Genomic DNA, 27973 nt, shown 5'->3' on the forward strand with positions numbered 1-27973 from the left:
TCTTGGCCAACTCTTTCCTCTCTGTGAATCTCAGTTTCCCCATCTTTACAGGGGGGCTGGGGGCGTGGAGTGTCTCAGCGGGACAGTCGTGGGCCCGCGGAGGCTGTGTCCCCGGCTGCGGCCGGCAGGGGGCAGCAGGGGGCAGCAGAGGGCAGCAGAGGGCGGCCCGGCGCGGGGAGGAGAGAAGGTGGAGAGCCACCGCGGGCCGAGACTTTAAATCGCCTTCATTTCCCCCAAATCCTTCCTTTTCCTCTCCTCCCCCAGGCCGGCGGGGAGGCAGCTTCCACCGCCCTCCGCGCGCCCTCGCCCGGCCTTGCTCTGCCTCCGGGGACCGCCAGCACCCCGCCTCCAAAAGTTTGAATTTTGTTTTTTTTCCCCTGCTTCTTCTTCCTTTTCGGTGGAAGCAGAGAAGAGCGAGGCAGGGGCGAGCGCGGCGCCGGGACTCCTGGGACCATGGGCCTGGCGCGGGCGCCCGCGGAGCCCCGGCCGCGCTGCCTGCTTGCTCGGGCGCCCCTGGGAGCGGGGCTGCGCTGGGGGCGTGGGGGCCGAGCGCTCTGAGCCCGCCTGGCGCGGCGGGGCGGGGGGCTGGCGGCCCCATGGGGCGCGCCCACACTTGCCCCCCGGGCTCGGGAGCATGAAGTAGGGGCCCGCCATGGGAGCGGGATCGGCGCGGGGGGCCCGAGGCACAGCGGCGGCGGCGGCGGCGCGCGGGAGGTGAGTACCGGCTCGGGGACGCCCCCTCCCCAGCTTCTTGCGGCTCCGGAGGCGGGGGTTCCCCGCCGCGCGGGACGCTTCCAGCGGAACGTCAGCTTCCTGCTCCTTCCTTCACCCCTGCGAGGTGGGCCGCCAAGGGTTAAAGCGGGCAGCGCCCCCGGCCCGGCGAGGGTTGGCGAGAGCGCTGCCCGCCCTTCCCTGCCTGGCGCGGCTGCCCGATCGCCTTGGGGCGGGGGCCGAGCTGGGGAGGGTCCCATGCAGAGCCAGCCCCGGGAATCGGGATTGGGGGGTGGGGGTGGCGCCTGGAGCGGCGGGCGGGCGCGGGGGGGGGCGGAAGGGGGCTTTTTGGATGCTTGGGGGAGGGGGGGATCTCCATTTCTGACTGTCTCGGTGTGTTCCAGTGTCCGTGTCCACAGGTCCCGAGCCTGTAAGTCTCCGTTTCTGTCGGTTCTCGGGAAACTTGTCTGCAAATTTCTAGGGCTGCGGGTCTCGGCTCCTGCTGCTGTCTCAGTGTCTGTGTGTCTTTGCACGTCCCCTGTTTCTGGAAATCTCCGCATGTGTGTCAGTCTGTTTGGGTCTGTGTGTCTCAGTGCTTCCCTGCTTGGGGAGGGGCGGGGGGTGGTCCTCAATGCCTGTCCTGCGTGTGAGAGAGGAAAAAGTGAGAGCCAGCATGTCAGGGCATAAAGGGCCCTGGGAGATGACTAATTCGAACCCCTCGTTGCACAGATGTGAGACTCAGGGCCAGAGAGGGGCAGGGAATCTCCAAGGAGGGGCTGGGACCCAGAGGCTCTGATTCCCAGCCTGTGGAGTAGGAGTTGTAAAGGAGTGAGCATGTGCCGGAGGGAGTCACCGCGTGTGGGTGTGTGTGGCAGTGGGCAGGATGGGAGCAGCCCCTCAGGGCCCTGTGGACTGTGGCTCCTGCTTACGGCCCAGAGAAGCGCAGAACTTGCTCCCTGTCCGTCCTGCCCCCAGGACCGGAGGACATTCCCAAGACGCTGGTCAGGGCTGTAGCTCCGCCCTTGGCCACCATGCCCTGCCCGCTCTGCGCTGGAATCAGGGGGGTGATGCCTCCCCCTCTCTTTCCCATGTCTTGGAAAAAGTGGGCTGGCTGAGATTCCCCCGCCCCTCACCGCCACACACACACACACACACACACACACAGCACCAGTAAGCACACTGCTGACTCATTTTCTCCAGAAGACCCTGTGCCAGGGCAGATGCCAGCGGTTGGGTAGAAAAGTGGTACCAGGCAAGCGCCCCACAGTGGGGCCCAAGCTTTAGGTAAGTGGGCAGTGACACTGCGGCCCAGCCCCTGCCTCCCCAACCACTGCAGTGCCCCAAACCCTGCGCCCTCTGGCCCACTGCGTGCCTCCTAGCTTTGCTCCTAGCCCAGCTTCCATGACACCGTTAGGGAGCATCCCTGGCCTCTCTTTCCTTCCCCTTCCTCCCTGTACTCAGAACACTCCTCCTCCCTCGTGCTTCCATAAGCCTGCCATCCGCAAGGCTCAGCTCAACAGCCATCAGCAGCCCTGATGCCGCACTGGAGGGGGCTTGCCTTCCAAATGTGACCCACGGTCTGTCCCTCCCCGAGCACACTCCGCCCATTACTTTATTGGCATAGGCTCTTCCTCCCTCTCTGTGTTCAGGGACCCTCTGGATACCCCACAACCTGCCTGGCACACGAAAATGCCATTTCAGTTGATGGCGGAAATGGAAGCAAAACATAAACTCACACCCACGGGCAGAGAGGGTACTTCAGTCAAGCCGTGCGAATCCTGCCTCTGCCCTGTGAGCTGGGGCAGGCACCTTGTCTTTCTGCTTCTCCTTTTTCTCATCCCCCCAAACGGGCATCCTCATTCCCAGCCAGAAGGGTGTTTGTGAGTATTAGTGGGCCTGTGCTTGTAAAAGGCTTTTAGGATGGGGCCTGGCATGTAGTAAGTGCTCAATAAATGGCAGCTGTTACTTATATCATTATTCACTTCATCTTAAATGGATGTGGGAAACAACTGGAAAATTCTGGGCCGCATCCTATCCAGACAGATGCCCTGTCTGTGTTCCCATGGACGAGGTGTAAGGTGTGAAGAAAGCCTGGGCGTGGCTGTCTGGGCACGTGGGGCCTGGCCAATCCATGGAGGCAGGTGGGACAGGTTCGTCCCCCTTCTGTTTCCTGTGGTCCTCTGGCTGCATCCTTCCCAGCTTACTCCGTGGGATAACAGCCAAGCCCAGAGACCACGGGGCTGCTTTCCTTGTGTTTCTGTGCCCTGGGTCTCAGCTCTGAGCTCACAGTGGATGTTCAAATTGTGTGGGTCTCTGAGCGCCTGTATGTTCTCAGGTAACAAGGAAAGAGGAAAAACCACGCACACCAGCTGCAGGCTCTGGCCGGCCTCGTGGTCCAGGAGTAACCACGCTAGGTGCATTGGCAGAGGGCTTTTTGCAGGAGAAAGGAACACCTGGGTTCCCTTCTTGGAGGGCCGTGTGGCCAGGCTGTGTCTTCAAGGTCAGGCTCCCTAACTCGTGGCTCCCGTTTCGGCCGCCTTCTGCCGTCTCTGGCCGCTGAGCTCTGGTCTTCCCGACATTCTGGAGCCCTGGCTTCGCCCAGCCAAGGCCCACGAGTCAGCGGTGAAAACAGAAGTCTGGAAGAACAAAGCTCTGAGCCAGTGCAGGCACTAAACGTTATTAGCAGTAGCCTAAACAGGATTGGAACGGGAGCAATGAATCGGCAGGGCCTCCCTCTGGGAGCCAACTTTCCAGGCCTGGAGCTTACTTAGATGGCTGTTGGCTCCCCAGGCTGCATCTCTCTTCCTGTTGGTGAAGGCTGGGACTCTGGTGTCTGGCAAGTAGGAAGTCCCTGTAAGTCTCCGATTTCTTCTCCACGGGAGACGAGTCAAGCGAAAAGGACTGTCTTCTAGGTGGTGGAGTCAGATGATGTGGGTCACTGACATTGCTGTGTGGCTTTGGGCAAGTCACTTCCCCTCTCTGGGCCTCAGTGGCCCATCTCTATAAAGAGGGGCTGGGACTAGAGTCTGGCCTCTATACTCCCGTGCTATACTTCGGCAGTTTCTGGGTCAAGTGCACACAGAATCCAGGTCTGAGGGGGTCAGTTGCATTTGTTGAGGTGAATGAGAGGGAGACAAATATTTTTGTAACAGGCCTTTTCAGGGCTGAAATTCTCAAGTCAGAAACTGCGGTGTTAGGAAGCTTAATCGAAGAGAAGATTCCGATCCCATCTCCCCTGTGAGTCTTCTTTTTCCTGACCTTTAGGGATTACAGATATTGCCCCCAATACGTCCTCTTATTCTCTAGAGGGTGGTCACCTTGGCATAACCCCAGCAGGAAAAACCGACCGAGAAGGATGTGTGTCGTTCTTGCACCTTCTCCTCTCCACCTGGCCTCTCTTTATCAGCTTGGGGAGCGTCCTAAGAAGGGTGGATGTGACGACACAGGGAGAGACTCAAGGAGTGAGAGCTGGTGCCTGGAAAGGGCTGGGAAGCGAGGAGACCGGAAGGAAATGGAACAGAGACTAGTAAGGTTGCAGGAACACTGGAGAGCTAGGGGCGGTGTCTTCTGAGGAGGCGTTCTCAGGAAAAATGAGTTCCCTGGTCCTCAAGTTCAGGCACTGCTGACCGACGGAAAGTGCAGTGAATTTCCTTATCGCAGACTTCTCAGAGCCTTTGCTATGCAGCTGTGCTTTGGAACTACCAAGACTGGGATGCAGGAAATGGCTCTTCCCCACTACATCTGGCCACAGTTTCCTGGAGTAGCTACTTGGTGGGTGTGGGAAATAGGACTGAAGAGCTGTGTCCCCAGAGTCTTCCCATGGTGACCTTGAGGAAGCACCTACCGTCCCTAGGCCTCAGTTTTTGTCAAATCAAACAAAGCTGCCTATTACTGTTCATCACAGCTGGTGTGTCTGCCAACTTACTTCAAGCGGGCAGGTCACGCCAGAAGGGTCAGCCTCTACCCTTCTCCCGAGACAAGACCAGGGCCGCTAGGCACTGACCTTTAGTTATTGCTAGTGATGCACTGGAGGTGAGGCCCGTGGAGGCAGGGAGGACAGGCCTTGTGTAAAAGGCATTCTCACAGCAGTGGCAGCAGATTGGAGAGGATGAGGAGGGAGCAAGGATTATCCAGAAGCATCCCTGGAAAATGTCAGAGGTGGGGTGGGCCTGCTGGAGTTAAAGCTTTGGGAAGATACTTTGTGAAGTCCAGAGTCCTGTAATACCAGGTAACATTCATTCCTTCTGCAAAAATACTCTGAACACTTACTACATGCCTGCCAGGTGCTGGGAAAACAAGAGTGAACAAGACAGATGTGGTCCCTGCCCTGCAGGGACTTGGGCTAGAAAGGGAAACAGAGAAATAGACAATGACCATACATGGGATACCTGGTGACGTATGTGCAGCAGGCTCTGGGAAATGACACCAAGGCTAGAATCTAACACATGAGTGGAAACTGACCAGGCAAAAGAGTAGTGTCTAGAGCACTTCAGATTAGCATGTGCAAAGGCCCAGAAGCGGGAGAAGGCTTTCAAGGGACCGTCAGTGTCTGAGTGCTGTTTGAGCGAGTTCACCTTATGCTCTGAGTAACTCTCAATTGAACAACGCTTAAACAATGAGGGGAGTTATTACCTCCCATATCAAGAGGCCCAAAGGAAAAGCAGTAATAGGGTTGGCCAATTCAGCATCTCAAGTGTCATCAGACACCCACTATTTTTCCATGCTGCCGTCCTCACATGCTCGTGCGCCTTGTTACCTCATGTGCACAAAATGGCTGCAGCAGCAGGTCCTCACTCAACAACATGCAAAGGCCAGAGGAAAACCTTTTCCATGTCCCTTTGAAATTCTTTCTTAGAGGCCCTGACAGGCATCCCTCACACCTCATTGGCCACATTTGGGTCACATATGCATGCCTAAGCCAGTCATTAGCATGGCAGATTCCCAGAGTGGGCTTAGACTTATCCAGATTCATCCAGTATCCTCTGAAGTTCAGGTCTCCCTGAACTAGCAGAAAGGGGGGTGGCTGTGGGTAGGTAACCATCAGTGTCTTCCACAGTGTCCAGGTCAGGATTACCATCGATCCTAATTGCAATTAAATTGGAGTACTTGGTATTAAATCAGAGGGTGTTTTCCAAGGCTCCCAGGGAGCTGGGAAGAACCCGGGACTCCAGACATCCACCCTGGCAGATGGGTTTCCTGGATTACGTGATTCCCCAGAAGCACATCATCCTAGGCTTTCTCTTGGAAATGGATCCTGGGCCCACGTGTCCCAGCCTTTGCCCTCACCACCCGCCTGTCGGGGCTCTCTCTGCCTGCATCCTAGCTGGCCGACTCTGGCCACGTGCCGCCCTCCCCTTTGCCTGCCTCGGGATCAGATGCCCCGGTGGCTTCGGGTGTCGCCAGTGGCTGCTCCCACAGGAAGGTGAGATCGGATCACTGCCTCTGCCCATCTTGGCAGGATCCCCTGAGCAGAGCATTAACCCTTCCGGACCCCAGAGTGCAGGGACAGCAGGGTTGGTCTAAGAATAAGAAGCACTTTGGTGGCTGGCAACAGGCCGAGCCCTTGACATGCATGAGCTCATTTAATCCTCACGCCTGACTTGCGAGATAGGGAGTGTCAGCCGAGTTGCAGAGGAGGAGACAGGCTCAGGGAGGCGGAGGGACTCATCCAGGGTCATACAGCTGGTAAGCAGTGGGGCCAGGTCTGCACCCGTGGGGGCCTGACTCCCCGTCGTCTCCCCTTCTCTCCTTCGCTCTCTCCCATTTCCTATCAGCATGAAGCCAGGAGGCAGATTCCTTAGCACACACTGGTCCTGGCTAAGGGGTCTTCTCCCGCCCTCCGCCGTGAGTCGAGATTGACTTCTCATCTTTCCTGCCCTTTGCAAAGTTTACCCGTCATCTAAGCAGAGCAGCCTGGTCTTCCCACTGACCTTTCAGCCCTGGCTCTGCTGCCCGCTGGGCCTCAAGATCTTGAGGCCACAGGACAGATGGAGAGACTGAGGCCCAGAGACGGGGAGCGGCAGGGGCTGTTCCCTCATTGCCCAGTGAGTCGGCGGCAGATTTTGAGCTGGACCCTGGGTCTCCTGACGGCCCAGGGCAGGGCTTCCTGCCTACTAGTTTCCGCCCGGTGACCTTGGTTTATTGATCTGTGGAAAGCGAGGTTGTATTCGTACTGTGTAAGCAGGTCCTACCCCAAGAGGCTGTGCCTGGACCCCCGGGAGCGTGGGCTGGTCCGACGGAGCCCTGAAGCCTGTGCCTCGCTTCCTGCCTCCCCTGGGCGGGACTGGGGTGGTACTGGGGCTGGGTGATCCACTCCCAACTCCCTGGCTGGACCTGGACCTGGACGTGAGAGGTGGAAGCTGATGTCACATCTGCTTGTGTCTCCTGGTCTCTAGGGGGTTTCTCTTCACCTGGATCTTAGTCTCCCTTGCCTGTCACCTGGCTTCCACCCAAGGAGCTCCTGAAGGTAATTCTCTCTTCTCTTTGTCCAGGGGGAGACAAAGGAGGACAGAAGGGATCTGAGAACGCAGGGGTAGGAGACATCAGTTCCCCTAATTGGAACTCACTGCCTCGACTTTCTCATCAGTAGAATGGAGCCAGTCATTGGCAAATTTCTCTCTGGGCTTGAGAGAATCACGTTGGATGTTTTGTGAAGGGTAGAAAGGGCTCAGTGCAGAAATGTGGACAGGTGATGCTTTTGTTCCTCTCCAGGGCAGAATGTAAGTTACTTTGGGTCAGTAAGCTGCAGTTGTCCCTCTGTCCAATGGGTACCCCCAAGAAGTGCTGACCAGAGGCACGAAGGCCACCGCCATCACTGCCCACGCCTGTGATCCGCCCTCCCCTTCCCGTGAGATGCCGCTCTTTCCGGCTGTCCCTGAGGAGCTGTCCAGAGGGCCCAGGCGGCGGGAGGCTGGCTACACCGCTGCACACGGAAACTGAACCGTCTCCCACATCTGTTTGTCAAGCGGCCACAATGCCACTTAAAATAGCAGCCCCTCCCCCTCCTCCACGCCCGCCCAGCACGGGCAGGCGTCCGGGCACTCCCAGAGCCCCTGTGGCCTGACCTGGCCACCGGGCAGGGATTGGGCCCCTGGAAGGGGAGGGCTGTGCCCGGAAGAGACTCCTGCTGCCCAGCAACATTTTGTGCAAATGTCATATTTTCCGAGCTTGCTCTTTCCCCCACAGAGTAGGTGAACAGCTGTCCAGAGTCCTGAGTCAGGCACTAGCGGGGTGGTGAGGAGAGGCTGGAGCAGTGTGGAGCCCGGTTTACGTAAGAAAGGGATCTTGCTGTGGCCAGCTGGCCGGGTCCCTCCATCTTGGTTTTGGGCTGAATTCATTCCCCTGTCCCCCAGCTCCTCTCCCCTGATGGGATTCTGGATGTGTCTCCACCCTGCCTTCCAACCAGTCTAGGGGCTCCAGCGCAGGATAGGATAGCGTAGTGACGAAGGAAGGACAAAGACCCGGGGGCCAGCTGGGCCTTTTATTATAAGCTGTGTGACCTTGGGCAAGTTACTATCGCTCAGTTTTCTGACCCTCCTCTGTAAAATGGGGGTAATAAACAGTACCTGCTGTATAAATGATTGAGAGAATAGAGAGAGATAACCCATGTAAAGCACATAGTAAGTGCTCAATAAATGTTAGTTCTTCTTCTTATTGTTAATTATATACTACCTGACAAGTTTGGGCAAGAGCGGCCCTTCTCTATCCTCGTGGAGCCCACAGTGGTCAGAGGCTCCCGGAGGCTTAGCAGTGACCACCTCTGTCAGTTCCAGGTAGCAGAGTTGGGGACTTGGCCCCTGAGCTGCAGGTAGTGTGCAGGGGAGGCCTGGAGACTGCCTGGTGTCAGCTTAAAAACCCACGTGGAGGGCTTCCCTGGTGGCGCAGTGGTTAAGAATCCTCCTGCCAATGCAGGGGACACGGGTTCAAGCCCTGGTCCGGGAAGATCCCACATGCCGCGGAGCAACTAAGCCCTTGCGCCACAGCTACTGAGCCTGCGCTCTAGAGCCCGTGAGCCACAACTACTGAGCCCATGCGCCACAGCTACTGAAGCCCGCGTGCCCTAGAGCCCATGCTCCGCAGCAAGAGAAGCCACCGCAACGAGAAGCCCGCGCACCACAACTAAGAGTAGCCCCCGCTCGCCACAACTAGAGAAAGCCCGTGTGCAGCAATGAAGACCCAATGCAGCAAAAACAAAACAAAAACAAAAACAAAACCCATCTGGAGAGGATGATAAGGGAAACCTCCTCGGTGCCACCTGGCCTGGCCGGTTGTCATCTTCCCTGAGGGAGCGCAAGCGGCTGTAAGTTGCAGGGTGCAGGGAGAGATGTGTGCAGGCCTGAGAGCCTCTCAGGGGCTGCCAAGGTGGGACAGGGGGCAGTGACTTTCTGTCATTACAAGTGGCTCCTCCCTTTTAAGTTGTTTGTAGTGAGAAGCATCTTACGATAGTAAGAGGCTTTCAGTGATTAAATGTATAAAGTATGCTACTACTCACAGTCCTTAAACAGTGTGGTTTATTTTAGCTTAGGACTTGGGGACAGACAGGTGGGAGAAAGGAGGAATTTGAAGGGAAGTGAAGGCCCTCGGGTCCTAGGGAAGAATAAGAGTCTTCAATCCAAGCCAACGTGAAACAGCAGCCTACAGCTACAGAGTTCTTAGAACATTCTTAGCACTTTGTGGCCACCTCCAGGTCTGGTTTCCCTTGTCTTTCAGGCAGGGGAACTGAGGCCTGGGGGGCAGGAAGAGACTTGGCCAGAGGTACCTGATGCAGGGGTGGGTGAGGATAGATAATAAGGAAGACCTCCATTTCATCTCCCAACACCTCGATGAGGTAGGCACTCTTTGCAGCCTCGTTTTACAGCAGAGAGAACTGAGGCTCAGGGTCTGGACTCACAGGTGGTCTTGTCTGGCTCTGAAGTCCAGCCTTCTGACTCCAGAGCCTGCTATGGAAACATTATGCTGCCATGTTACCAGCACTCAGGTTCTCAGCTTTTTCCAGCCCATTTATCTCTCTGTCCATCCACCTGTCCATCTCACAGTGGTTGACCTAGGGTCTACTAAGAGCTGGTTGCATTCAGCCCCGTGCACCCCCCTCTTGCTCCAGGTGATGAGGGAGAGAGCATTCCACACTCAGGGGTTAGGATGCTGAGCTCAGAGGAGGGGGCCTGAGGACCTTTCCCAGAACCCAGTTCCGGAGGCAGCCTCTCCTTTCCTGCTGAGATGGAGCTCCTGAGCAGGCTTCTGCAGACCCTGGCAGCTCAGCCAACTGGGGGAGGTCGAATGACCCGACGAGAGGCAAGGTCAGGAAACCTTTCCATAAACACCCTAGAAGCCCTCCTTTTGCTCTGGCAAGCCCAGTCGGCATAATTACCAGGCGGATGTGACCTGGCCAGACCATGGTCCCACGTCCAGACGCTTCGCCAGAGGACAGAGTTTGCAGGGATGCCTTGATTACTTCCTCTGCTCTGTCCAAGGCCACACAGGGAGGAAGGGAGTCATTGGAAATGTCCTCTGCCTTCTGTGTAGACAGCAGCTCCCCCAGTCTGCTCCAGCCTGAGAGAGACTTCGGGGGTGGGAAGGAGACTGGGTGAAAACGATGGTGAAACTAGTCAGGTCCCCTGGACAGCCTTCCCAAGCTCTGGTGACATGAACATTCCTGTCGTTCCCTCACTTATGGGCCAGCTTCCTGGAGGATATGGCTTTCAAGGAAGAGAGAAGGGGAAACAAACCATGGTGGGCAGGCTCTTATACCCTTAGTTCTAGCATTTGGTGATTATCATGATTTTTAATATTAATAGCTCCCCTTCAAAAGTGCTTATATTGTGCCAGGCATTTTTTTCCAAGTGCATTCTCATTTAATCTTCACAACGTCCTTCTGAGTTTGGTATTACTATTACCCCATTTAAAAGATGGGAAAACCGAGGCACTGAAGTCACAAGGCTAGTAAGTCGTGGGATTTGAACTCAGGAAGTTTGGCTCCAGAGTCTGTGTTTTTAGCCGCTACAGATGGTCCCTAACTTACGATGTTTCGATTTTATGATTTTTTGAGTTGATGATGGTGCAAAAGTGAATCCGTACTTCGAGTTACTTCGAGTTTTTGATTTTGATCCTTCCCCAGGCCAGCGATATGCAGTATGATACTCTCTCGTGATGCTGGGCAGCGGCAGCCACAGCTCGCAATCAGCCACGAGACCACGAGGGGAAACAACCAATACACTTAAACCATTCTGAACCAGTACAACCATTCTGTTTCTCGCTTATAGTATTCAACAAATTATGTGAGATATTCAGCACTTTGTTATAAAGTAGGCTTTGTGTGAGATGATTTAGCCCAACTGTAGGCTAACGTAAGTGTTCTGAGCCTGTTTAAGGTAGGCTAGGCTAAGCCGTGATGTTCCGTAGGTTAGGTGTATTAAATGCATTTTTGACTTAGGATGTTTTCAACTTACCTTGGCTTTATCGGGATGTAACTGTATCATAAGTGGAGGATGGCCTGCATATGCAGGATCATGTAGCCAGACGAGGGATTGGTTCCAACTCTGTGCTGTCAGCCACAGCCATGGGGCAGCAGGTAGCAGTGGGTGGACTGTCCTCACCGTCTGTGCAGCCGGAAGCAGGCCCTGACTGTGTCCTCTCCCCCTCTGCCCTCCCTCTCCAGATGTGGACGTCCTCCAAAAGCTGGGCCTCAGCTGGACGAAGGCAGCGGGCGGCCGGAGCCCCCCGCCCCCAGGGGTCATTCCGTTCCAGTCAGGATTCATCTTTACGCAGCGGGCCCGGCTCCAGGCCCCCACGGCTGCCGTCGTCCCTGCCGCCCTGGGCACAGAGTTGGCGCTGGTGCTGAGCCTCTGTTCCCACCGGGTGAACCATGCCTTCCTCTTCGCCGTCCGCAGCCGGAAGCACAAGCTGCAGCTGGGCCTGCAGTTCCTCCCCGGCAAGACAGTCGTCCACCTGGGGCCCCGGCGCTCCGTGGCCTTCGACCTCGACGTGCACGACGGGCACTGGCATCACCTGGCCCTGGAGCTCCGCGGCCGCACCGTCACCCTGGTGACGGCCTGCGGGCAGCACCGGGTGCCTGTCCCGCTGCCTTTCCACAGGGACCCAGCGCTTGACCCTGAGGGCGTGTTCCTTTTTGGGAAGATGAGCCCACACGCAGTCCAGTTTGAAGGTGCCCTGTGTCAGTTCAGTATCTACCCCGTGACGCAGGTCGCTCACAATTACTGTACCCACCTGAGAAAGCAGTGTGGACAGGCTGACACGTACCGGCCCCAGCTGGGACCCTTCCTCCCCCGAGGCTCTGGCACACCCCTCACCTTCCAGACCGACCTTGCCCTGCTGGGCCTGGAGAACCTGACCACTGCCACGCCAGCCCGGGCGTCACAGCCAGCAGGCAGGGGGCCCAGGGTGACTGTGATGCCTGCCGTGCCCGCCAAGCCCCTAAGGACTAACAGCACAGGCCCGCACCAGCCCTTCACGGGTGGAGGCCCAGCCCGGACCCTCCGGCCACCTGCCAGGCTGTCAGCCAGTGAAGGGCTGTCTCCCGTGCCCCCAGCCTCTCCTGCCAGCTCCACCAGGCCTGTCCAGCCACTGCAGAAGAGCACAGCCACCAAAATCCCCAAAAGTCACCCCACCAAGCCTTCGGCCCCTTCTCCTTGGATGGCCCCTGTCAAAAGTCCCCGCCCCACCCGGAAGGCAGCTCCGCCTTCCTTCACAAAGGCAGCGCCCCCAACCAAGAAGCCGGTGCTACCCACCTCCCACCCAGCTCCTGACAGAGTCTCCTGTCCCACAGTGAAGCCTATCCAGAGGAACCCTGTGACGCCCAGACAGCCAGCACCCAGCACCCGGCCCCTACCTCCTGCTGCCAGCTCCTCTAAGAGGTCTTTTCCCCCAGTGGTCCAGGCAGAGGCCAAGACGAGCAGTCATGTCAGTGAGCTAGCCCCTGCCCGCACCAACACGCACACACCTCCCCGACCCGCCGGCCTGCCCCCATCACCTGCCCCCAGTCCTAGGGCTTCCAGGACTGCTCGGCCCCAGGCCACAGCGATGCCTCCCACCCTCGCTCCTGGTTCAGCCCCCACTGGAAGCAAGAAACCCACTGGACCAGAAGCCGCAAAGAAAGTCAGATCCAAGAGCAGCCCCTGGAAGGCCGTCCCTCTCAGACCTGGGAAGGCAGCCAGGGATGTCCCAGTTAACCATCCGACAACTGGGCCGAGCCCCAGGCAGCTGCGGCCCAGCCAGCAGACCACCCCGGCCCCGGTGCTGGCCCCGGCGCCATTCCTGTCCTCCAGCCCCCAGCCCATGAGCACTGGCTCTTCGTTCTTCCACCTGGTGGGACCCACACCTTTCCTGCTGCTGATGGGACCTCCGGGGCCCAAGGGAGACTGTGGTTTACCGGTAAGACTGGGTGGGGTGTGCCTGCTGCCTGGAGCTTGAGCGGGTGACTGGGGCAGGTAGGCAGTTGCTCCTAGTCAGGGCAGAGGAAGTGAAGCAGCCTAGAGCAGGGAGCTGCTTACAGGCAGGGCCTTGACTCCAACCCGGGTCCCCCATGCCTCCACCTCGGCTGTATTCATGACTGCACATCCTGCCCCAGATGTGTGATCCCCTGGGGTGGGCTTGGGTCTGGTGGCCCTCTCCAGGTAAGAGCAAACCCTGGGCTTTGGTTAACCCAGGCCCCAAGTCCCTCTTTGCTAGCCTCACTGTAAAGGTTGAGCGGCTTAAGGAAAACCACGAACTGACTGGCCCCAGGTTATGCAGTCCCCAAAGGCCTGAGCCCTGGAACAGGGTTCCTCCAGCTCACCAGCTTGTCTGCGAGTTTCAGGCGAATGTCGCACATGGGTAGGGCTGAGTGTGTTTTCTTTTGCACGTGCAGCATTGTTTAAAAATGTTTAATAAGTTATTAATATTTTTTTAAATGTGAGAGATTTCTTCTAAAAGACTGGGTGACCGGCTTTTCTTGGAAGAGGGAGAGATGCAGTGGCCCGTGGGCTGCGGCTGTGTCAGGGCTGCTGCTTTAGACAGGACAGGCCCCCTCCTGTGTGTGCCTGTCCACACGTCTCCCGCTTGGCCTTCAAACCCAGTCCTTTCATCTTGTTTCTGTTACCTGCCTGGCTCCTGTAGACATTTGATGTGTGGCCCCTGGTAGAGGAGTTCGGGGTGAGGAGGGTCAAGGAAGAGAGAAAGAACCTTCCACGTGCAGGAAACGGTCTCAGGGTCGATGCCTCCGGCATGCCTGGGACTGTCTCCAGGGGCAGCGACCTTTCTGCAGCTGGAGGCCAATTCCTCCGGGTGGGGAATGATAAGATGGAGTTTCCAGAAAGCTCGGGCCTCTGCTCTGTTCTCCTTCCTTGGAGATGACCACCGTGTGGGTTCCTCCTTCCCGGGGCCGGATCGCCCACCAGGCTCGGTGCTTGGGGTTAGGCTCCCCACAATGTGGAGACAGTGGCAGATACTGGGAATTCCCAGGCCTTACAAACACACTTAATGAGTTTTAATAATCATTAGGAATAATATTTATTCAGCCTGTCTCCAAGGGGACCGAGAGCCCGTTTTTATTATAACCATATTGTAGAACTTACGGAAATTGTATGCATTGCTTTGCAATTATGTCAACATTCTGCTCAAGTCCCGTGCTCTGAACTTGGCAGGGTATGGAGTGGGGAGCTGAGCGAAGCAGGAGAAACCCTTTTCACCCCTCCAGGCTACCCAGTCCTACTCGGGCACCAGGTACCTTTGGCCTGTGATAGCTCAGCTTCCCAAGCTGTGGAGGGGTTGGCCTCACTGGCTGTGAGGTCAAAGGGGGTGAAAGGTCCCCCCGCCGAGTGGAGGAGGCCAACCCTGTCCCCCAAGGCTGTGTGTGACGTGGAATGAGGGAGGCCGTGTCCAAGCCAGCAGAACTGGAGCAGAAGCAGGCTTTCAGGGTGTAGACTCTGCCGCTGGGCCTTTCGGGTGCCTGAGCCTCGTACTTTCCTCCTGGGCTTTGGTGATGTGGGTCAGCAGGAGGTGAGGCCTCCCGCCAGATCTGGTCTTGAACTTCCCCCCTTATCAGAGAAGGTGCTGGAGTTGACCTGTTCAGGGGATGGGTGCTCAGGGACCATTCAGTTCACCCTCATCATTGGGCGGGTAAGGAGCCTAGACACTGTGTCCAGAAAGGGCCAGGATTCGCTCAGAAGCCACACAGCACGTGGGAGGCAGAGCTGAAGTGTACGCCCCAGCTCCAGACTCCAAGATCAGCACATTCCAGTCCCCGCCACCCACCCACCCCCCCCCCCCCCGCCCCGAGTGTCTGCTCTGAGACCCTAGGACTCAGGGCTGAGAGGCTGAGGGCTTCAGCGCTGTGTCAGGCCCTGTCCTTGGTCTCAAGTGAAGAGTTCAATGTCTAAAAAATCTTCTGTTTCTATACCTGTCACATTCATGAGTTACTTCCACACACGTGGCATCTCCCTTTAGGACCTTGTAGAAACTGATCCAGGCGGGTAGGATGTGTGCACTAACCCCTCCTCTACAGATGAGAGGACCGGGGTTGGGGAGACAAAAGACTTGGCCAAGGGCGCGCAGCATGTTCTTGCAGGAGGAGCTGGGATGCAGCTTCAGTGAGGACCATGGCTTCTCCTCCTTCTCCAGCCCAGAACAGATGAGGGCAAGAGGGAAGACATCAGTGTGCCCGGGTGCCATGCTGCCTCATGTCCCGTGCTGTCCCCTAATCCCACCCTCCCCCCGGCTCGGAACCTAGTCTCACTCCAGTAGGAACCAAGAAGCTTCTAGAAGCTTTGTCCAGTCCGCTGTGGCAAACTGGTGGCGAACTGGTCATTTATATTTCACCAGATATCAGAAATTATTCATTGAGGTGGCATCTTTGAACAGCAGTGACAAGAACTCGTGTTTCTTCTGTTTTCTCTTATCCCCGCCCCAAACCCTCAGATACATTCAGGATCTAACCCCAGCAGAGCAGAAGCTGTGCTGCCCGGGACATGGGGCTTAATTGTCCCCAGTCTGGGCACACGCAGACCTGGGTTTAAATCCTGGCTCCACTCCTTACTAGCTCTGCGGTCCCGACCCACTCTAAGCTTTGGTTTCTGCAGACGGTAATAGCTCCCAACTCCTGTGAGGAAGCCGGTTGAGGAATCTCCAGGGCTGCCTTGGAGTTTTCGATTTGCTGGGTGATTTGGGGAACTTCTTTCCTCTCCCTGGGGCTGTCTCCCCGCTATGACCCAGTGTTGGGAGAGCTCCCTTCTTAGAAATGACTGCAGGACCTTTCAGAGCCTGAGAGGGTGTTCAAGGCTGTGTCTGGCCAGTTCTGCATGGTTCTCGAGGGGCACGGGACAGACTGGCAGAGGCTGAGACAGAGCTGTGGGCCCAGGCCTGCCAGGAGTTGTAGCACTGCGGGAGGGAGCTCTGTGGGAGCCCCAGGAGCAGGGGGAACATGGAAAAGCTGAGCTTGGCCCCGGGTGACTAGGGGCGGGGAAGCTGTGGTTCACAGAGGCTGCACAGAAGCTGCACAGAAGCCCCACGCCCAGGAGGAGGCGAGTCAAGGCCTTATTTATTCACGATCAGGCTGCTGGCATTTGCACGCCCTTGCACTTTTTCCAAGCGTCACCTCGGGGAGACCCGGCCGAGCGCCTGGCCCACAGCAGATGCTCCATGACTATCTGGGAGATGAATGAAGGAATTTGATCCTTACGGAAAACAGGTTGTCCTGACACGCAGGCCAGGCTCTTTGAGGTTACACAGATCTTTGCTGCCGGTGCGGTAAGGAGGCGCTTGTAGTGCAAGAGCACACAGACTTTGGATTTGGAATGACCTGGGTTTGAACCATTCGCTTATCCAGCCATCTTTTCATGCTTTCAACAAATGTTGAATGAGTGCCTTCTAGGTGCTAGGTGCTGTGTGACCTTTGGCAAGTCACTTAACCTCTCTGAACCTCAGTCTTTGGCCTCTGTAAAACAAGGGTATAGTACCACCTACCTTTCCAAAGTTGTGTGGGTTGTCTGAGATGAGAGGCGTAAAGCACCCAGCTTTAGAATATGGGTTCCAGTGGATGTGTGTGGCTGATTGTTGATGTGCAAATGGTTGAGGTAGGGGCATTGTTGCCCTAAGAGAACCAAGAGGTTCTGGCACAGGAGGGCCTTCATGCCGTTGGCAGTTAGGAATCAGGGCTAGATCTTGAGCAATTCACCCCTTACACTGGTATCATCTAGAATCCAAGAGAACGGAGGGGCATTTTGCTTTGTCTTTGCATATGATTTTTGAGCTCCTGCTGCGTGCCAGGCTCTGTGCTAAGCAGTTTGTGTGACCCCAGGCAGAGAACAGGGTAATCGAGGAGAGTTTAAGGAAGGCATTATTTACAGAGGTGTTGGCATCATCAAAGGAATCAACAGGGGCTGGAGAAGCACATGGGGTCCAACGTGAATTACAAGGGGAGGGGAAGGTGTTGCTAGAAGCCAGTGAGAGTTAAAGCATGAACAGGGGTCTCAGACAGGAGCTGGGACCAAACTATAGCACAGCAAGGAGGGAGCAGGGAGAGAAATACCCCACCCGCCCTCTCCTTCTACTGGAAGAAGAAGCTTCTTGCTGGGGTCTCCCATTGACCAAACTCAGCCAGAAGCAGAGAGCGGGGAAGCCTGGCAGTGCAGCCTGTAGAGGTCAGCTTCCCAGGGCACAGAATGGATCTGGGGAGCAAATGGAGAATAACCAGCATGCGTATACATTATCTTGGGGGAAAAAAAAAAAGGGGGTATTGTATTCCTATTTTACAGCTGGGAAAACTGAGACCCAGAGGCATAGGGAGATGAAGTAATCTGCTCAAGGCCTGTCCCAGTAGGCCCTTCCCTAGGACAGAGACTGGGGAAAGCTCAGTGCCCTTTGGGCTAACCTTGGGAATAATCGTGAGCTCAGATGGTTAGAGATGGGAGGGCCTTTTGAGATCTCCTGCCTCCCCCACCAGGCAGCAGGCACTGAGCAGAGACCCAGAGAATGAAAGGTCATTGCTCAGGGTCACCTGGCTGTTAGCAGCTCACTCAGGACTGGACTCAGGTCTCCCAGATCCCAGGCCTGCGAAACCTCTCCTTGCCTGCTGCCAGGGGCCATGCCAGCCAGGACTTACTTCCTTCTGCAAGGCTTGGCAGGCGGGCTATTGCAGCTGGACACAAGGGTGGACTTGTTCCGGGGGATGGGGTTCCCCTAGGCCTGACTGTTGGAAGCCAGGACCCTTGGGGGAAGCCCAGAGCGGCTGCCTGGTTGTTTCCATGGCTCTGTTTGCGTGAGCCCCGAGCCCAGGCCTCGTCCACCTCCCCCAGACAGGCCTGCAGCCCCCGCTCCCCTCCCCCTCAGCTCCAGGCCCTCTCAGAGGCCCCGTTGTTTGCAGCGTGGAGTGGAAAAATCCCACCCTGGCCTTGTGAATCATCCCGGAGTCACCCGCTCAGGCTTCAGGCCCTGGAAAGAAATGGCAGCGTTTTTCCACTGCACGGTGAGCAGGCAGGGTCTCGGATCAAGCGAGAAGGGCAGGGGGCACCCAGCCTCACTGCGTGTGGGAGGGTCAGGCCTGCCTGGGGCCGCAGCTGGGCTGCTGGGCTGCCATGTCAAGGAGTCCAGCTGTGAACTGACATCACCAGGCGGGGCCGTGGGTCCTGCCTGGCACTTAGAGTCTGTTTTGCAGATGTCAAGGATGAGGTCAGACTCCAGGCTGGATGCCAAGAGGGTGTGTCCAGGCCACTGCAGTGGTGGCTGTCCCAGGGCCCACCGGGGAGCTACACCCCACGGAGACTGTCTCTCCCTGGAGCCCTGCACCAGCTTTCACCCCTCCGGGCCTCGGCCACCTTCTCTGGGAGATGGACGTGATCTCACCGTTTCTCTCCCACTGGAAAACCTAGAGGAGGACATCACCACAGAGATTCAGGGAACGCCAGTGTTGGGAAGGTTCTGGGATGGTCATTTCACAGATGCCCACATAGGGGAAGGGACTTACCCGAGGTTGCGCACCTAGTCACGACGCACCTGGCCGAGATTGCCTGTGAGGAAGCTGCCCAGGATAAGAGAACAAGTCAAATGATCCTTGGTTGAATCCAGGCTCTACCTGTTAGCTGTGTGGCCTTGAGCAAATCACTTTGCCTCTCCGAGCCTCTCTGTGGTTTCTCACCCGTGAAGAGGGTTCAGTCATGATAAAGGTACCTGCAGTAATGCTTGGCCTCAGCACCCCGCACCTCCCCTTGATTCTGGGTCACCTGGAAGAATAGGGCCGAGGAGGACCTTCTAGGAAGGGAAACCTTTGCTCTTCCCCAAACAGATGCTGGGGAAGGTGACTTAAAATTTTGAGTTGGGGAGTTTCCAGCAGCTTGCTTAACAGAAACAGCACTAACTTTCTGGGCGTTAACTGTGTACCAGGCACTAGGATTTGCACTTTTCACAGATTACCTGTCAGCTAGGTGCTGGTACAGCCTCATTTTACAGTTAAGGAATGAAGCCTTGGAGGCTGGAGGGAGCTGGCCCAAAGCCACACAGCTAGTAAGTGAGGGCGCCCAGTGTGGACCCAGGCCCCTGTCTTGTACTGTATTCTGCTGCTTCCCAGGGAGGAGCAGAGAGTAGGCTGGCCCTGAATCTCCAACCCCCAGAGGTAGATAAAAGACTAGAAACTGTCCACCCAGCCCCTGGGCTCTGGATGGAAGGAATGCTGCCTGCTGCCAGTTTGGCCAGAGGTACCTGGAGGCTCAGATGGCCAGGACTTGCACTAGGTCACGCAGCAGTCTCCCTCCCTCCAGCCGGGGCTCTTTCCAGTGACCCTGGGGCCTTGGTACCCATATCTGCCTGTCTGGATCTCTCTTCTGATTTTTATTTATGGACGAGCAAGCACGTGGTGTTCACAGACCAGAACTGTGAATCAAGGCTGCCCAGCGTGAGATCTGGATTAATTACCAGCCAAATCATACTGGGTTTTCAACACCGATTTTAACTCTGGGCAGGAAACCTGGAATCTCGTTGATGGTTATTTGAAACAAATGAATTCCCCAGGCCTCACACATCCTTGAAAGCCTGGCTTCCTTTGAAGGCTGTGTTCAGTTCTTTACATCAGACACTTAGTTAATCCTCATTCACTCCTTTGGGGTAGACAGGGCAGTAGCTGTGGTAAAGGAGAACCGTGGAGACTCAGGCTGAAGGCCTTGCACCAAGTCTCCAGCTATTAAGTGGCAAGACCAGGATTTGAACAAAGGTCAGACTGCAGTTTAGTAAGTCTGCTGGGCTGACTTGCTTCCTATGGGAAGGGAAGAGAGGTGAGGCCAGACAGGTGCTCCCTGAATGCCATGATGCGGGGTTAGGCCCGTCTTATGTGGGAAATGGGGAGCCATTGAATGTTGTTGAGCAGGGGGAATGCCTTGGGAAGGTGAACCAGGCTGTGTGGAGGAAGACTGGAGGGGGGAGAGGGTGGAGGCAGGGAGACAAGTGAGCGGGCTGTTGCACGTTCTCAGGGCGTGGTGATGAAGGTTGGACCCGGCTGTGACCGCTGGAATAGGTGGAACATTTGAGTGACGATTGCATACTAGGCATCGTGTTATATGTTTACCATCTCATTTCATCCTCGTGATAATCCAATGAGGAGGGCATTATTACTCCATTTTATAGGCACAGGCTGGTTCAGGAACTTGCCCAAACCCAGCTGGTAGGTGGTAGTACTGGGATTTGAACCCAGGCCTGTCTGATGCAGCAGTCTTTGCTTACACCCTTGATGCTACATTGCCGCTCCGTGGTGCAGAGATGCTGGTGTGACCTTGGACAAGTCCCTTCTCTGCTGAGGCTCTGCAGATAACTTGGCTGAACTCTGAGATCTCTTGCTGAGCCTTGGGGAGAGAGAGATGACTCATATCCTACTAGTTCCTTTGAGGAGACCATGGTCTAGTGGGAGCAACGGGCTTCTAAGCAGATAATTCCCCAAATATAATACAGTGGCCTTTAAAGCAGAGGGAAAGAGAGGACTTGGCCCAACTTAGGGGAGGGATCAGGGAAGGCTTCCTGGAGGAGGCGACACCCTAAGTTAGTTGAGTGATAAAAGATGAGCGCTTCAAAGACCAAGAAACAGCAGCTGCAACGGCCTGAAAACCCCAAAGAGCATGCATTCCTCAGGTAGGTACCTCAAGGGATCCCTCTTCTCAACCATAGGGTTTCCATGCCCAGAGCTCTGGATAGGTTTGTTGAATGACTACATGATTCCATTCTCTTCTGCCACTGGGCACTGATGCTGTCTTCTTGCTTTTTATTCAGGGTCCCCCTGGGCTGCCTGGGCTCCCTGGACCTCCTGGTGCACGGGGTCCTCGGGTAAGTGATCACGCGCTGTCCTTTTGCGTTCTGGTAGGCTCTGTGTCCTGTACCCCATCGCCCCTGAAGTCTCAGCTTTGCTGTGTGTCCTCATGCTGCCTGGCACCCATTTTCCACTTTGTCCATTGGAGTGGACGTGGGGCTCTTAGGGGGCACTGTGTGGCCAGACGTGGCATGGGACAGTGAGAACCTCTTGAAGAGTCTATGCTGTGTATTGTGGGTATCACCCTTGGCAGCCTGGAGTGGAGAAGGGGTTTCTGCCCATCCCCTCAGCTGATGGGCTTTAGTGTTTGTCCAGGAAAAAAGCTGACTTGGGAGAGCCTGACACTTGCATCCATCTTCCCATCTCTGCTGGGACAACCTGGGGTAGCGATGCTGACATAGGCAACCAGATGGGCCGTGCCAGGGACGGGGTGAGCTTCCCATGCTGAGAGGTTCAACCAGAGTCTGGAGAATGGCTTGGCAGGGCTTTGATGGCTGGTAGGAGCTAGCCGGAACCTCGGAGTGAAAAACAGCTCTGGTCTGTTATGCCTGGCATGTCACTTAATGCTGTCTTATTTTGATCCTCTCTCCTTCCAGGACCCCCATGGGCCAGTGTGACCACTCTCATTTTAGGGATGAGAAAACCAAATTACTAGGAAATGGAAGAGCTAGGACTGGAACCCAGGCTCTTAATCATATAATACTGGGACTCTTAGGGGTCCTCTTGGAGAGAAATCTGTCGTTTTCCCAAGAGGGCTCAGACCCATGGCGCCTGGCATCTGTGCCCAGGCTGAATCAGCCTTTCCCACGCTAGGGGCCTGGCGAGGCCCTGGCAGAGATAGCTGCCTGGGGCATATTTTTAGCTCTGAGCCCAGAGGATGGTTCTGGTTATGCAATTACTCGAGCCCTAGTTCCCTCCAGACCTGGCCCTGTGCTCCCTGGGCCCAGGGCTCTGGAATCTGCTGTCTGAAGTGGCATTTCCTCCTGGCTTTGGAGTCTCCATGGGGCACTTGCCCAGAGCTGGGGACCACAGAGGTATCATGGACAATGCTGGCCAAGGGACCTTGTAGCCTGGGACCAGGATGAGGCCCCTGGACGTAGCAGTCTGCCTGGGCCTCCAAACTCCTCCTGAGCCCCTAGCCTCTGTGCCTTTGTTTGGACTGTCCTCTTGACCCGGCATGTCCTCCTTGGCAAATTCCTCCTCCATCCATAGCTCACATCAAATGCCGCCTCCTTTTCTGATGATCACCTCCTTCCTGGCACTCCTGCGGCACTTCACTGCCCCTCTGGCTGGCATGGGTCCCTTTGTCAAAGCTCACACTGACCGCTGAACTCTGTCACCTGGGTGGCGTATGCAGGCTCTCATCCCATCTTCCCAGCCTTCCCGATAAGTAAGTTCCAATACTATCCCCATTTTACAAGTGAGGAAACTGAGGCTCAGAAGTGTTCAGTTGCTTTCGATAAGTTCAAACACAGAGTAAATGCCAGAGCCGGGATGGATCCCGGACAGTCTGACTCCAGAGCAGCAGACAGTCTGACTCTTAAACTACCTGTTGCGCTAATTTTTCCATCAACTCAACTGAGCCTCTCTGGGCCAGAGACAGGCGCTGTTGACTTTTCTTTTTCACCCAATGCCTAGCAGAGTACCCTGTGTGCAGGAGGTGCTGAGCAAATGGTTGCCGATGGGTTCTAGTCTGGGAGTCAAGAGCATTTCCCCCAAGAAGCTGTGTGACCTTAGGCAAGTCCCTTCCCTATTCTGGGCCTCAGTTTCCACATCTATAAAACACTGGATCATGGTAAGGCATTTCCATCCAAAGTTCCTACCAGCTCTGAAATTCCACAAGTGAGGGAATGACTCTCCTGACATCCCTCTCAGGCTTTCGGAGTACTCCCCACTCCCTGCTGCCCATCACCCTGTTTCTAGACTGGAAATTCCATAGATCATAAAATGCCAAAGATAATAGAATGCGGGGATTAAACAATCCCAGTTCCTCTGTACAGATGGTTGTTCTGGGGCTCAGGGAGGGTCAGGGCTTTATCTGAGGTCATCCAAAGCTCTGTGGCTGGCCCCTTTCCACCTCTGCATACTCCCTCGACCCATTGAGGGATGCTGGGGAATCCCTAGGCCCTCCCTCCACTCGGCTTTCTGGGCTGCAGCATTTGTAGAGTCGGTCTGCTTGGCTCCCAGTCAACTATGTGATTCATTTCTCTGCAAGGCAGTGGCTGGAGAGGAGTGGAGGAGTGGGGATGGGAAAGCAGGAAGCCCTCACCTTCACAAGCTGCAGATGGGGTAGCCGAGCGCTCTATCCCTCCATCTTTAGGGCAGCTGGGGGCACAACTGGGGAGAGGTAGTCAATCTTGACATTGCCTGGCACAGCCCATGCCTGGTTCTAGAATGCTAGATGTGAAGGTCCCCTCCTCAAACACCCCCGTCCAACCTTTTCCCAATTCAGGCTGAGCTCTAAAGTTAGAGCCCAGGAGCCCAGGCTGGGGTGGAGCTCTGAGGTCTTCCAGATTCCTTAGACACCATGAGTCCCTGTCATTCATGGAACTGATGGGGAGACTGAGGCTGGAGAGGGGGAAGGCTCAGAACTGGGACCATATTGCATCTAGGTGCCAGGAGACAGCGTTTGGTGAAATATTGGGAAGGGGCTGGAGGGTTGATTATTTTGGAGGTCACCCATGACACCGTTATAAATTCCCCAGACTGAGTGAGCCTCTCAACTCTGTTCCTCCTCCACATGGATGGAGAAGGGGAGGGTCCCAGCTCAGGCATGGAGGAAGAGGGAGGTGCCTTGGGCAGAATGTGACAGGCTGCAGCTGGGAAGTTGGCCTTGAAGAGAGAGGAAGGAAGCAAATTCATACACAGCCAGATGAGTCAAGAGGGGGCAGGGACGAGGGCAGCGTATCTAGAGGCTGTTGTAGTAGGGGGCACCCCTCGAGGTGCCTGTCTCCATCCCCAATGCCTCAGATTATTCCTGTTGGACAAAAGACCTCCAGAAAGTACTCAACTCTTAGGACTCTGTTTATATTACTGGGCTGCAGGACGCTAGCCCAGGGCCTTTGCAGAGAAAGTGGACATAAGGCCGCAGCTGTTGTAAGGGAGATTCAAATATGGCCTGGGAAAATCCAGTGCCACGAATAAGCCTTGGACTTGAAGCCAAAAAAACTGGGTCCCGGCCCTCTCTTGGACGCTACTCTGCTGTGTGACCTTGGCCAAGACTCTGACTCTCTGAGTTCAGTCTTCCCAGCTGCTTCGTGGTCCCTGGGGGACCCTGTAAGCTCAGAGCATGTAGGAATCTAAGGGAGAGCTCTGACTACGTGTTGGGGCCACAGGAGGGATGCCCGTTTGTTCAGAGCGGCCAAGTGCTCCCTTGGCTGGGCTCACAACTCCAGAGGCTCATACGGAGTCCAGTTGGAGTCTGAAGTCTGGAGAGGTTCCCTTTAGCAGGAAGAGTCCCAGAAGGTTCCTTGGAGGAGGTGGCATTAAAGCCAGGCCTTGAAGAATGGGTCGGGTTTCAGCTGGAGGGGATGGGTGGGAAAGGCATGCCAGACGATGGGACAGCATGACAAAATGATACACAGGGCTTCCCTGGTGGCGCAGTGGTTGAGAGTCCGCCTGCCGATGCAGGGGACGCGGGTTCATGCCCCGGTCCGGGAAGATCCCACATGCCAGGGAGCAGCTGGGCCCGTGAGCCATGGCCGCTGAGCCTGCGCGTCCGGAGCCTGTGCTCCGCAGCGGGAGAGGCCACAACAGTGAGAGGCCCGCATACCGCAAAAAAAAAAAAAAAAAAAAGTGTTACAGAGAGGAAGTATCCATACCAGGCGTGGTCAGGGCAGCAAACAGCTAAGTGTGCTCTGAGCCTGAGGAAGCGAGTGTGGGAGGGGCTCATGGGGCCAGGTGGAGAGCGCACAGAAAGGTGGTCACATTCAGGGGTTAAGGGCTTGTGCTCTGAAGCCACACATCTGAGGTTGAGATCTAGCTTTGCCCCTTAGCAGCTGGGTGACCTGAGAAAGTTATAAACCTCTCTGAGCAACAGCTTCCTCATCTTGAAAATAGGAATCGTGGTAGCACCTACCTTGTGGGTTAATAGGTTAAAGTGAGATAATGCGCGGAAAGTGCTTAGCACGGGGCCGGGCGTCAGGGGAGCCTCTCTGTAAGCAGCTGCTATGGCCAGACTGCTGAGACTTGACTAGGGAAGACCCAGCGGATGGGTGGGCGGAAGTGCCAGGCCCTGACCCCTATTTTCCCCTCATCTCTTTTTTCTTTTCCCTTTCAGGGTCCTCCTGGGCCTTATGGAAATCCAGGCCTCCCCGGCCCTCCTGGAGCCAAAGTGAGTGTTTGCTGTGGGGTCTGGAGGGAGAGCCGTGGGACAGATGCTGAGGTTAGGGCTGCATTGGGGGAGCTTCTCTTCTTAGAGGCTCCTGGTGGTTGGGCCTCAGGGTCACTGTGGAGGCCTCAAGCACTCCCTGGAGCCTCCCAGGTGCCAGGCCCTGTACCGGGCTGGAGACACAGTGAGGAGTTAAGAGTTTAGCTTCTGGTGGGGAGGGGTTGAGGGGGAGAAGGGCAGCTGGAACCTAAGGCCCTCAAAGGGAGTGGAAAGAAAGGTCATTTGCTGCTAAATAGGGAGGGCTGTGAAGGTCCAGCTCGAATGTACGTGTTACTGGGTCATAAGACACACCCTGGGGAGGCATGTCAAGTTTTGAGCTCGGGAGGGACGTGGAAAGATCATGTTTGAGAAGGACCCCGGATGCCATGTGGAAGATGGACTGGGGGGTGTGGAACCAGAGCAGAGGCAGGGAGGCCTGGGGTGATACAGGCCAGCGTAGGGGTGTGGGAGGAGGGGAGTGGGCACCTTGACAATGTGGAGGTGAGGTAGGGAGGACTCGGTGATGGGCGAGAGGAGAGAGACGGTGACTCCCTGGTGTTAGCCTAGGTGACCAAATCGGGAGCCGGAAGAAGGTATGTTGCATCTGGGAATCTGTAGACCGGCCCGGTGGAGATGATTCGCAGACATTCTGAAACTCAGGAGAACTCTGAGCTGCAGATAGAGCCCTGGGGGGTGGCCAGCACAGAGAGGCCACCTCTGGACTTTAGATGGGACCAGAAACCCACGTGACTGGCGCTCTGATGAGTGTCGGGGGCTCCAGCCCCGGGGTGCCTTGGTGCCTTCCTGGAGCACCGGCAGAGAACAGAGCTGTCCAGGGTGGGGCGTGGAGTGAGAAGCACGAGGAAAAGTACGGGGCCAGCATTATTTAGGTTACAGGGAGAAGGCTCGAGTGATGGCTGGAGAAATAGGAGGAGGGGAAGGAAGGCACAGTCTCGGGGAAGCCAAGAGCACAGCAACCGTGCCGAGAGAGTGTGGGGCAGGCCAGGACAGGCAGAGGGTCTGCCCTGCTGTCAGCTGTGGAGTGGCCAGGTGAAGAGCACCCCTGGGCCCTGGTGGCCTGGGCTCAGGGTCCTTCTTTGCTAACGCATTACAAAGGGCTAGTGGCTTGAGGAAGGCCATTAACTGACTGGCCCCAGCTCATGCAGCGATTGACGGTTGCACGTCCTCCAAAGGCCAGGCTTGACTCCTAGGGCAGAGTTCCTCTGCCCACCTTGTCCGGAAGTTTGGGACAAATGTACACAAGTGGCCCTGGATGTATGACGCTGTGGCACCAGAGCGCCAGCGCAGAGCCCTTGCACACGGCGGCGGGAGCCCCTGCCTCCCCCCTGTAGGTGTGTGACTTCGGCCAGGGCTGGACTGGGGTCCTAACTTGGAAGGCGAGCACAGAGGCCTCAGGTGCTTAGGGGCCAGCAGCTGCCTGGAGGTGCTCTGGGTTTTAACAAGGCAAACACTGATGGTAGTAAGCACCGTATATTGGACCCTTACTGTGGGCTAGGCACTCTGCATGCACTTCATGTAGCCTGTCTCATTTGATCCCCACAAAGACCTAATGATCTCATTATCATTGGGTGATAGGTGGAGATATTGCACCCATTTACAGATGGGGAAACTGAGGCTCAGGTGGATTAAGACACTGTGTAAGAAATGGCAGTGGCACCTGCCCCCATGGGTCAGGCAGAGAGTGGGGAGCTCCTTGGAAGACTTCTACTTTGCAGAGGCCTCCGGTCTGCAAGGCCGTGGCGTACATCGAGATGCTGAGGATTGGCTGCTGTTTTGATTGCCAGGTTTGCTCAGGAACACGCCTTTCTTGGCCTGCCCTGGGCCTGTCTGGTCCTCCTTCCCTGCCGCCCCCAAACGTGACCCCCTGCTTCTGTGGCAGATGCTCCATCAGCTTCTCCCCGGTCCAGGCTGCCCCACACTGCAGCGCCTCAGCTCCAGTCTGGCCTGCAGCCCACCCCCATCCTGCCAGCAGATGTGCAGAGGCCGGAGGAGGACCCACCAGCTGCTGTTCTCGCCACCTTCAGGAGCAGCTCTGGGTGTGGTGCGGGAGGCTCAGTAGTCCTGACACTCCTGCTGCCACATGGAGCTGGGACCTGTGGACTCAGGGCCTCACGGATAGGCTTCCAGCTTGCTTCTGTGTAAACGAATAAGGGTGAGGGTTCCAGAAAACACACTGGAATGGGAGTCTTCTTCTCCCATTAGAACTTGCATAACATGCCAAGGGGAAAAGTCATGCCCTTTACCTGGACACTTGGTTGTGAGTCTAAGGAGTGAGCAGAGGTGGATCCAGGACAGATCAGTTGGATGGGAGGCCCGGTCTGCTGGGCTTTGGCCCTGGGCTGCTCTCAATCTGTGGCTTGACCAGGACAGGGTTAAAGAGAGGCTCTTCCCGGATGGAATTCCTGACTTATCCAAGATTGGAAGGGAATGTCATGGATCTGCAGGAATAGATGTGATTCTGGGGAGAGGGTCCTCGCTGTTTACCAGATCCTTTCTGGGTCTGGGAGGAGACCCGGTGGGATTGTAGGGCTGGCCTCCTCCAGGCTCTGTGCTGGTTCCTCCTCTTCCGCACGGTGTTGGCTTTGAGAGCTGCCTCT

At 56.2% G+C, this 27973-nt stretch overlaps 1 protein-coding gene across 2 annotated transcripts in view; it reads left to right on the top strand.

Annotated features, from left to right (window-relative positions):
* Positions 1 to 202: 202 nt before the first annotated feature.
* Positions 203 to 27973, top strand: part of COL27A1 (collagen type XXVII alpha 1 chain) — a 143830-nt gene continuing 116059 nt past the window's right edge. The window contains exons 1-5 of one of the 2 annotated variants that reach the window (XR_007477910.1): positions 203 to 714; positions 7107 to 7177; positions 11366 to 13098; positions 20950 to 21003; positions 25266 to 25319. Coding sequence is in view for 1 of the 2 variants with exons in the window: in XM_004269304.4 (XP_004269352.2) it covers positions 653 to 714; positions 7107 to 7177; positions 11366 to 13098; positions 20950 to 21003; positions 25266 to 25319 (1974 nt within the window). In the remaining variant the exon portion in view is untranslated. The remainder of the gene's footprint in view (positions 715 to 7106; positions 7178 to 11365; positions 13099 to 20949; positions 21004 to 25265; positions 25320 to 27973) is intronic. The other variant, XM_004269304.4, reaches the window with a different exon arrangement.

This window comes from Orcinus orca, chromosome 6 (assembly GCF_937001465.1).
Source record: "Orcinus orca chromosome 6, mOrcOrc1.1, whole genome shotgun sequence".
NCBI classification, from domain to species: Eukaryota; Metazoa; Chordata; class Mammalia; order Artiodactyla; family Delphinidae; genus Orcinus; species Orcinus orca.